The sequence below is a fragment of the Palaemon carinicauda genome, chromosome 14, assembly GCF_036898095.1.
Source record: "Palaemon carinicauda isolate YSFRI2023 chromosome 14, ASM3689809v2, whole genome shotgun sequence".
Classification (NCBI taxonomy): domain Eukaryota; kingdom Metazoa; phylum Arthropoda; class Malacostraca; order Decapoda; family Palaemonidae; genus Palaemon; species Palaemon carinicauda.
The window spans coordinates 11921564-11932943 of record NC_090738.1 but is presented as its reverse complement, the minus strand read 5'-3'; the positions used below and the strand labels follow the sequence as shown (position 1 = coordinate 11932943).

The window sequence follows — 11380 nt, the reverse complement described above, 5'->3', positions numbered from 1 at the left end:
CCTGGCCTTCAAGAGAAATTTCTCAGTGACTCAGGTCCTTCAAGCTGGGGTGTAGAAGCATCAGACGACCTTCACAGCCCACTACCTGCACAACGTGACCCACAGGAGGCTCGATACGTTTTCTATCGGCCCTGTGGTGGCTGCTCAACAGCTGGTTTAAAACCTCAGGCTCCCTAGTGGACAAATAGCAGAAGGTTGAGGGCATTGTTACCTGGTCTTAGTCTGCATGAATGAAAAGATTTATCTGGCCCTTACTCTTTTCTTCATCCTCCCCTTTCTTGGGGAAAGCAGCATCCTGGGTTCTCTGCACAGCTGACCTCAAACCACTGCAGGTAAACCATGTTTCCTTGTATTCCGAGTATTAAGATAATACTGTCACGTCTCCATACCCTGACGAGGTGGTATTGGGAGAGTCCTAGCCTAAAGTTTCCATCTAAAGGACTACAGGTCAACTTCCTAGGACGAGTCACACTTCAGACCTTCACACACAGCTTACGTAGGCCGCAGCCCTTGCGCAGAAAGGTTCTAGCGAGGTGTAGGGGCTCCTTATTGTTGAGTGCTGACACACTCAGATACTGAGTCCCTGGGCGAAGCCAAAAGCCAGTACTGGCTGGGACTTACCACCCTTCCTAAGGGGTGAGTCACCCATATTAAATAGCGTGGTTTGTATTTCATTTACGGAACAAATGACAAATTCATAGGTAATTTGTATTTTGCCTAACTATACAAGCCTTAGCTATTTAATCAAACTTGCCCGCCAGCCCTATCCCCCGTGAAGTCCTACCTCTAAGCAAAGTGAACTCAGCACAGGTGTGTGTGAGGGGGGTTGGGGGGTAGCAGGCTACCCTCCCCCCCCCACTAACTAGCGGTGGGGTAGTAAACCCTCGTTGAAATTCTAATGGCTCGTCACTTCAGCTACGGCGAAAGTAATAACCCATATTAAATAGCTAAGGTTTGTATAGTTAGGAAAAATACAAATTACCTACGAATTTGTCATATTTATTGATTGTCAATAAACTAGTTCTAAAATGAACTTTGCGTCTTATTCGCCAAGGTTCATTCATATGAAAAATATATTGAGCATTGCAACTCTTGCTATGGATATTATTGATAATATAGGAAATCTTAAGTGATTGTTCCTACGTGTAGACAAACACTCATCGATTTGGTCAATCCGTATTTAGGATAGACCATCACCTTCTGGTTGGAATGATAACTAATATATTATATTTGTTCCTAAACGGATACAAACCTTTGATCAGTACACAAATCAAATAGGCATACCGGGGGAGGTGTCAGTATGTCATACAGACATTGGTAAGTTCCAATACAAACTTTGCTTTAGAAGGTATAGGTTGAGACCATTATACCGGTTTGTCTGCTGGACATCCATAGGTAATATGTATGCCTCGAGACTTTTTCCAGAGTCTAGTATGACTCTTCCCTGTAGGGGATCAGGAAGTACTAACATGGCTGATGTTTAGAAGTAATGATGTATGACGGTAACATCATAGGTCTCTAGGTCTGGATAGACCAAGGAAAAGGTTATCTTGAGGTTAGGACACGAAATGAGAATCCACATACAGTAATGCTCTGGTAAACTTCCATCACGACGACATGGCCTGAGCCCAAAAATTCGCTCAAAATCTATTTTTGGGTGAGATAGCCATGTTGTCCTGATGGACCCGCCCTTCTTTTTTGTTAAAAGGGCTAAAAACCCCTCCTTATAGTACAGTATCTGTAGCACCTTGTATATCACTACAAGGAATAAGATGGCGCGGTTGATGACGTCAGATACTGACTCGAAACGGGAAGGAGAGGTACCTTAATAACGGCTCTCCTTTTGTTTTCGTTTTCTTGCCACTTTTTCCCTCTTGAAGCGTCAACGCTATTCGGGGTGAAGATAGCTATGTGGCGTGTCAAGAATACGTCCTCTGATATTACGCGATATCCCTATAAGAATTAATTAGGGATATTCGCTCCAGGAGTTAGAATTCTGGATACCTTAAGGTAAAATTCTCTGGGAATATCACCGTAGTCAAATATACCCAAGGAAGCTACCTTATAGGAACTTCCATCAGGACAACATGGCTATCTCACTCAAAAATAGATTTTTCGCTTCACTCAAAATCCGTTTTTTTGGTGAGATAGCCATGTCGTCCTGATAGACCCGCCCTCTTTTTCTATAGAAAAGGGCTTGGCAGGATCCCTTCCGAAATTACTATATCTGTAGCACCATGCTCAATGCTACAAGGAATGAGTGCCATCTTGGATACAGCGCCATCTAGATACTCAATAGTAGTACGGGAGGAAGGGTAACCTTGATAACGGCTCCCCTTCTATTTTTGCCACTCTTCCCCCTCGAAACAAAAACGCTATTCGGGGTGAAGATTGCTAAGTGTCATATGAAGATATACGTTCCCTGATATTATGCGATATCCTTAAGAGAAATTTTAAGGATATTCGCGCCAGGAGTTAAAATTCTGGAGACCTAAAGGTTAATTCTCTGGGAATATCACTGTAGCCAAATATCCCATAGAAAGCTACCTATAGGAACCTTCCATCAGGACCACATGGCTATCTCGCCCAAAAATAGATTTTTCACTTCGCTCAAAATCCGTTTTGAAAGGCACTCGACCACATTTCGGCCCTACAAAAGTAAGGGCCCAAAAAGAGGATCCTCTGGAAACCCCCCAAGGGTGAAGGAGGATGCGGTCACGGAAACAAGTCCTCAGGAACCTCTAAACAATGAGAGGTTCCAGGTAGGAGGCAGACTTTCCTCTTTCAGGATTGTTGGACCTTTGATCCCTGGGTCCACAGCCAAATTACGAATGGACTTGGTTGGAAATGGAACTAAATCCACCCCACTTTTCCAAAATTCTTCCAACACTCCACCCCCTTGTTAGAAGAATATACCTCAGAACTCTTGAACAAGAAGGTAATAAGAAAAGCAAAGTCCATCAAATTCCAGGGAAGGGTGTTTTGTGTTCCCAAGAAAGACTCAGACAAACCAAGAGTCATTCTGGACTTGTCTCCACTCAACAAGTTCATCGAGAACAACAAGTTCCGGATGCTTACATTGCAACACATAAGGACCCTTCTACCAAAAAAGGGGCGTACACAGTCTCAATAGACCTGGCAGATGCTTACTAGCACCTACCAGTCAGTCGCCCCCTCTCCTCCTACCTAGGATTCAGGCTACAGAAGACAAAATATGTCTTCACAGCAATGCCCTTTGGACTAAACATAGCCCCAAAGGTATTCACAAAGCTAGCGGACACAATCGTCCAGCAACTACGCTCCGAAGGAGTACAAGTAGTAGCATACCTGGACGATTGGCTGGTGCGGGCAGCATCCAAGACTACTTGTCTGCAAGCGGCCGGAAAGGTGATTCACTTCCTGGAACACCTGGGCTTCAAGAGCAATTGCTAGAAATCTCGCCTTTTTCCAGCTCACAAGTTTCAATGGTTAGGAATCCATGGGAACTTGCAGTCACACCACCTCTCCATTCTATAAATGAAGAGGAGATAAATAGCAGCATCTGTCAAGAGACAAATCCAATACAAGAGGATTTCAAGATGCCAACAGGAAAGAGTATTGGACTCTCTCCAGTTCGCAGTAGTGATAGACCCGGTGCTAGAAGCACAGCTAAAGGATGCGTCAGGAGTCTGGAGAAGATACGCATCAAACGCTCGAAGAGATAAACAAAGGTTGACCCCGACCCGATTGCGCACGCTATTAAGGCCGTGGTCAGCGAATAAGAGCCTAGCACAGGCAATTCTCTTGCAACCACCACAAAAGTCAGTGGTGATACACACGGATGCCTCCCTGGAAGAATGGGAAGGCCATTCGCGAGAAATGAAAGTGCAAGAAATTGATCACACCAGTTCAAAACTTTCACATCAACTTCTTGGAGGCTATGGCAGTCTTCCTGATGTTGAAGAGACTATCCCCTCGCAGAGCAGTCCACATCAGACTGGTCCCCGACAACGAGGTGATAGTAATGTGTCTAAATCGTCAAGGCTCGAGTTCACCTCACATCAATCACATGATGTTAACCATCTTCCGCCTGGCAAGAAAGAGAAGATGCCATTTATCAGCAGTTCACCTTCAAGGGTTCCGCGATGTGACGGCGGATGCTCTATCCAGGTGAAAGCCGATAGAGACAGAATGGTCCCTAGACACAGACTCATTCTCCTTTATTTTCGATAAAAGTCCCGGAACTGCAGATCGACCTCTTCGCAATGAGCGACAACAAGAAACTACCTCGTTATGTAGCCCCTTACGAGAACCTTAAGCAGAAGCGATAGACGCCATGTCTCTCGACTGGAACAGCTGGAATTGGATTTACCTGTTTCCACCAACGAATTTCCTGCTAAAAGTCCTCGACCAGCTAAGATCCTTCAGAGGAACAGCTGCAGTAGTGGCCCCCAAATGGCCCAAAAGCAATTGGTTCCCTCTAGTTCTAGAATTGAAACTGAAGCTGTTTCCTCTGCCGAACCCAGTTTATCCCGACTGGTGCTGAAGTCGACTGTTTACATTTCATCCTCGAGAACCAACAACCTGCATCTTATGATTTTTGCGCCCTAGCAGCAAACAAAAAGTTTGGGATCTCGAAGAACAAGGTCGACTTCCTTGTAGAGTACAAGTCAAGTACAACCAGGAGACAATGCGAGTCATCTTGGAAGAAATGGGTATCCCTTGTGAAAACAAGGGGACCAACAGAAATTTCAACAGATTTCTGTCTCTCTTTCTTCATTTACCTACTTGAACAAGGCCTGACTTCCACTACGATAACCGCATTGAAGTTGGCCCTGACCAGACCTCTTCTCTACAGCTTTGAGGTGGACCTCACAATCGAAACCTTCTATAAGGTGCTAAAGCATGCACTAAACCCAAGCCGGCAACTCCTCCAAAGCCCATTACATGGTCGTTGGTCAAAGTCTTGCACTATGCTTCGAACCTAAACAATGAGGATTGTACTCTAAAGGAGCTAACACAAAGTCAATTTTCTGTTCGCAATAGCCTCAGGGGATAGAGTTAGTGAAATATTGTCTCTATTAAGGATGTAGGCCATATTCAGTTCCTAGACACAGGACAACTGAACCTTTTGCCTGATCCTGCCTTTCTGGCCGAGAACGAGCTACCCACCAAGAGGTGGGGTTGTTGGAGAATCTGCCCACTGAAGGAAGATGTCTCTCTATGCCCAGTAGTGTCTCTTAAGGTCTATCTTCGTAGAACTTCAGACTTCAAGGAAGGACAGCTCTTCCGAGGTGAAACCTCAGGATCAAAATCTATCCCTAAGACAACTGAGAGCAATGCTCACCTACTTATTCGCAGAGCGGATCCTGACAGCTCACCCGTAGGTCACGATCCAAAGAAAATTGCTTATTCACGGAACTTCTGCCAACACAGGGGCTTTGGTAGACTCCGCTCATACACTGGGTGGAGATCAACCAGATCTTTTACAGACACTATACGAAGCAAGTACATGAAATAAAACATGTTGTGGTGGCGGCGGGTAGTGTTATAAAACCTGTCGTCTAGTGCTGCGATGAACAGTGAACTGCTTTGGGACTTTCCAGTGCATTGGGTGCATGGGTACATTTACCCTAGAGTGCAAATCACAACGATGATTAACACACTGTTCCATATAGGTGCATATCTGACCGATAACACCAGTGCGGAGTGAACGTTGCGTCATGGTGTTCATGCATTTCCAAAATCTGTACAAATCAATCAGATTTGGTTTTACATCTCCATTGAGTGGCATCATTTCGATGAAATTACATATTTTTTCGACAAAAGAAAATATGGACCCTGATGCGTTTTCAATGCCGGATCAGATTCATACTTGATTGTAACTAAATTTGATAATCTAGTTGCAAGGTAAAATACTAAACGTATTTGCGTCTTATTGCTGCTATCTCAGTTACAGACGAATAAAGCATACTAAGAGTTTTAATTAAACCCTAGAAGGGCCCAACTTGATATCAGAGTACAAATTTCCAAGGTGTTACAAGGGTAATCTCCAAGTATTACCGTCCGTCCCTACGGAGATATAAACTTTGAATCCTTATAGTCGAAGTCGACACTTTCCCTGCATGGGGCAGGAAGCCCTAAGCTAGTTCCAAGCTTAGTGGATATGACAGACAATGGCAATGTCATATATAAAGGTCTAGGAGACCATATAAGGAACTCATTCAAAGTAAAGGCACTTATTCAAACCCACAGATATAGTACTTTCAAGTTAATTCTCTGGTAAGCTTCCATCAGGACGACATGGCCGAGCCCAAAAAACGGATTTTGAGCAAATCGAAAAATCTATTTTTGGGCGAGATAGCCATGTCGTCCTGATGGACCCACCCTTCTTTCTTAAAATGACCCCACCCGAAACTACTCTATCTGCGGCTATTCCTGCTTAATAGCCAGGCCTTCTCCATCATGAGGCTCAATACTACACAGTATTCGAGAAGTTTTATTCCAGCTGTTACCAAATTGTGGAATGATCTTCCTAATTGGGTAGTTGAATCAGTAGAGCTTCAGAAGTTCAAAGTTGCAGCAACTGTTTTTATGTTGACCAGGCTGACAAGTGTCTTTTTATAGTTTATATACGACCTATCTGTTTTTGACGTTAATAGTTTATATAGTACATATCTCTTTGGACGCTGTTACTGTTTTTAGAATGATATATTGTTAATGTATTCTCATCATTTATTTATTTCATTATTTCCTTTCCTCACTGGGCTATTTTTCCGTATTGGAGACCTTGGGCTTATAGCATCTTGCTTTTCCAATTAGGGTTGTAGCTTGGCTAGTAATAATAATAATAATAATAATAAAATGCAATAAGGAATGATGGGCCGTAGCAGTACAGGGTACTGGGTACCTTGATAACGGCTCCCCTTTCGTTCGCCACTCTTCCCCCTCAAAGAGTTAAATCTGTTCGGGGTGAAGATTGCTATGTGTCTTATCAAAAAATACGTCCCACGATATTATGCGATATCCTTAAAGATATATTAAGGATACCCGCACCAGGAGTTAGAATTCTGGAGACCTACGGTTAATTTTCTGGGAGTATCACTGTAGCAAATATCCCTTAGAAAGCTACCCAAAGGAACCTTCCATCAGGACGACATGGCTATCTCACCCAAAAATAGATGATTTTTCACTTTGCTCAAAATCCGTTTTTGGTGCCCAGGCCCTTGGGATCGAGCGAGTCTCTTTTAAATGTTGGTGATAACAGGGCCGTGTTTTGGTTAAAGGTTTTGAATAGTACAATGTTGATAGGATTTTGTGCATTGTTTGGATATATTTTTGGAAAAGAATTTAATTATTGTTAAATTACTGGATGGCACAGTTTAATATCAGAGTTTTGAATAACCCAAGTGTTCAGGTATTGTCAGAAGCTAATTTAACTAAAGCTCAGTGGCTTTCTATCAATGGAATGTGGTGGCCATGCAACGAGTGGGATGATTAAAGCTCAAATAAAGTGTCTACCCTTAGAAGCGTTGATAAATATTGCGGAAGCTTTTGAACTGTTGGAGGAAGATGGGTTAGAATTTTTAACAAAGCAAATACCGGTTGACCCACAAACTGAAGGCATGAAAGCAGATAAGGATGTAGAGGCTTAGATTCGATGAATTGCAGCAGAGGAGAATTTGATCAAGTTGAAGATGATTGCAAAAGAGAAGGAAATGGAAGCAAGACGAAAATTAGAAGAGAGAGATTAGAAAAACGACATCATAGGGAAATGGAAGAAAAAGAACGAGAAGCAGCCTGAGATATTGCAAAAAAAAAAAGAAAGAACGAGAAGAGGAAAAGGAAGATGCAAGAGAGATTGCAAGATATGCACGGGAGCTGGAGAGCTGTTGCATGCCGATGTACAGTCGCCAGCGCAGACAGAGATGACTCCTGCCAGGCACGAACCCATGTTTAATGTGTCGGAAGCCCAGAGGTTAATTCCAAGGTTCACAGAAGAGGCTGCAGATGAGTTCTTCTATCATTTTGAAACGGTTGCAGCGACGATAAAATGGCCACAAGATAAATGGTCTGTGTTATTGCAGAGTGTGCTCTTTGGGAAGGGCCGCAGTGCTTACTTATTCTTGCCTGAGTACCAGAGGATGGAGTATCAAGAAGTGAAGATGAGCGTGCTGCAAGTGTATCAGATGATCCCTGTATATTATAATGAAACTTTCCGAAGTTTAAGAAAGGACGAGAAAATGACTTTCCTGGATTACGCTTATAAGGTACAACGATGTTTTAAGAGATGGACAGAGGCTGCTAACATAAAGGAGATGGCTGATTTTGAAGAATTGATAATATTAGAGCATTATCTACGAGGAGTTCCTGAACATATTCGAACGTACTTGAGAGAGAGAGAGAGAGAGAGAGAGAGAGAGAGAGAGAGAGAGAGAGAGAGAGAGAGAGAGAGAGAGAGAGAGAGAGAGAGAGAATTTAGAAACTTGATAAAGCCACTAAGCTGAATGAAGATTATAACATTATCAGTCTTAAACCCTTCTCGGGCTTGAAGTTTCCATCGTCGGTCTGACCAAGGGTCAAGTATTCGCCAAACCATGGAAACCAGTTTGGTAATAACTATGGGAACATGTTCTACAATTACCCAGTTAGTTTTTAATGTACTTAAGAGACCTTTGGATATTCAGTGTCTTATATATTGCTGTCTAGGAGTTGTTAAACTGTCTCAGAATTCGTGTATTAATATTTTAAAGTGTAAGAGTTTTTTATGTAAAAGCAAACAAGTGGGTTTGGAATACTAGAGGTTGATTAACTTGCCAGTCGTAGTATATATTATATTATATGTTTGGTTCCCAGTCACGAGCCATAGTATAATATATTTTTGGTGCCCAGATCTGGGAGCCATAATCGTGTAATATTTACACATATACATATACATATATATATATATATATATATATATACATATACATATATATATATATATATATATATTATATATATATATATATATATATATATATATATATATATATATATATATATATATATATATATATAGCCAGCTGCTTACTCTTAGTTATAGAGGGGAGATATTATATAAACATATTGGTACTTCGATAGAGTTTTTATTAGCATTGACAAAGGCTGTCAATCTATATCTTATTTCTCATGCCTTTTCAGTATAACTACACGTACTGTACAAGTATACGACTTACATCCAGAGACTGCAGTCCTTATTGCATCGTAAATTTAATTTACACGATGCATTATTTTTTTTTCTCTCTGCTATACAAAATCTACCATCGAAAATACTGATTTTCCTCTTTTTCTTCAGGATATGACCATCAACAACCCTCAGCACATTATCATTTAGGCAGAGATCTGTCTCAATGATGTTCGATGACACCATTGTCAGTCTCTCCATCGAGGTAAGTGATATTGGTGTTAGACCTTGTTATTGTACGAAGTTAGCCATGAACCAGCACAAGCCTTGTTATTGTACGAAGTTAGCCTTGAACCAGCACAAGTTGCTGTTCCAAGAGGAGGTTTTACATAGGTAAGAGTCCAGTAAATTGATTGGCTCTGATTACTTCACTGGAAATTGATAATACTGAATAGGAATATCAGGCCTCAGTCCACCTTAGCCTGAAAGCTCTCTGGTGGTGGAAGTTCAATTAATGATTTGGAAGGTAGTCTGGCCTTATGTACAATTGTTCCCAGTTTGTTTTGCACTTCATGGTGTCATTTATTCTTTCTATCGATCGCCAAAGATATTTAGATCGTTCAGGCTTTTAGCGATGATGATGTTACGAAAAACTGCATGCTCGTTCTCTCAGGTATGTTCGATTATTTTGTTCAATGGTATCTTTATTCTTCATAGTAGAACCGAGACAGCTCCACAAGGGTTGGTGGGGCGCAAGGTGCACCGTAGACATCACTTATTAAGGATCAGCATAGTGTCTTTCCCTTAGTTTATCTTCGCTCAAGTTAACTTTCCTCCATCGTGCTTTCTAACCCAGTTTTACTTAAATTCAAATTTTACCTGCAGATTTTAGCTCAAATTCATACATACGATCTAATCCCAAACATCACACGGGTTGTTTATTATATAGCCAAAATTAAAACTAAGTAAATACATAATGAACAATGTATACTCTAACAATAGTATAAAGGTCTTGCAAAAATTAATTAATTATCTAACCATCATTTATTACAACAATACAACCTAAAATATTCTAGACTAGTCGACGCAAGAACCATCATTAGGCTCCTGACTAATGCAGGTTCGGCGTAAGCAAACAATGGTCCCAGTCCGGCCAGAAGCGCTCCCTCATACGATTCACGTAGGCACCTAGGTTTGGGTATTCGTCTGTAAAAGAATAAAAAAAGGGTAGTACAACAATCTCTTATTATTATTATTATTATTATTATTTATTATTATTAATCAAGCTACAACCCAAGTTGGAAAAGCAGGATGCTATAAGCCCAAGGGCTCCAACAGGGACAAATAGCCGAGTAAGGAAAGGAAATAATGAAATAAATTACAAGAGAAAAACAGGAGTGCTGTAAGCACAACCCTAATTGGAAAAGCAAAATGCTATAAGCCCAAGGGCTCCAAAAGGGAAAAATAGCCCAGTAACAAAAGGAAATAAAATAAATTACAGGAGAAAAACAAGATTGCTATAAGCACAACCCTAGTTGGAAAAGCAAGAAGATATAAGGCCATGGGCTCCATCAGGGAAAAATAGCCCAGAAAGGAAAGGAAATAACGAAATAAATTACAGGAGAAAACAGGATTGCTATAAGCACAACTCTAGTTGGAAAAGCAGGATGCTATAAACCCGAGGGCTCCAACAGGAGAAAATAGCCCTGTAAGGAAAAGAAATAACGGGATAAATTACGGGAGAAAAACAGGATTGCAATAAACACAAGCCTAGTTGGAAAAGAAAAATGCTATAAGCCCAAGGTCTCCAACAGGGACAAATAGCCCAGAAAGGAAAGTAAATAACGAGATAAACTACAAAAGAAAAAGAGGATTGCTATAAGAACAACCCTAGTTGGAAAAACAAGATGTTATAAGCCCAAGGACTCCAACAGGGGAAAATAGCCCAGTAAGGAAAAAAATAGAAACAAATTACTGGAGAAAAACAGGATTGCAATAAGCACAACCGTAATTGGAAAAGCAAGGTGCTATAAGCCCAAGGTCTCATACAGGGACAAATAGCCCAGTAAGGAAAGGAAATAACGAAATACATTACAAGAAAAAAACAGGATTGCTATAAGCATGACCCTAGTTGTAGAAGCAGGATGCTATAAGCCCAAGGGCTCCAACAGGGACAAATTGTGCAGTAAGGAAATGAAACAACGAAATAAATTGCAAGAGAAAAACAGGATTGCT

The 11380-nt window shown here is 41.3% G+C and overlaps 1 protein-coding gene across 1 annotated transcript in view; it reads left to right on the top strand.

The window, feature by feature from the left end:
- Nucleotides 1-9374: 9374 nt before the first annotated feature.
- LOC137652681 (drebrin-like protein) overlaps nucleotides 9375-11380 on the top strand; it is a 97265-nt gene continuing 95259 nt past the window's right edge. Inside the window, exon 1 of the mRNA XM_068386085.1 lies at nucleotides 9375-9538. Within this exon, the coding sequence (XP_068242186.1) occupies nucleotides 9375-9538 (164 nt within the window). The remainder of the gene's footprint in view (nucleotides 9539-11380) is intronic.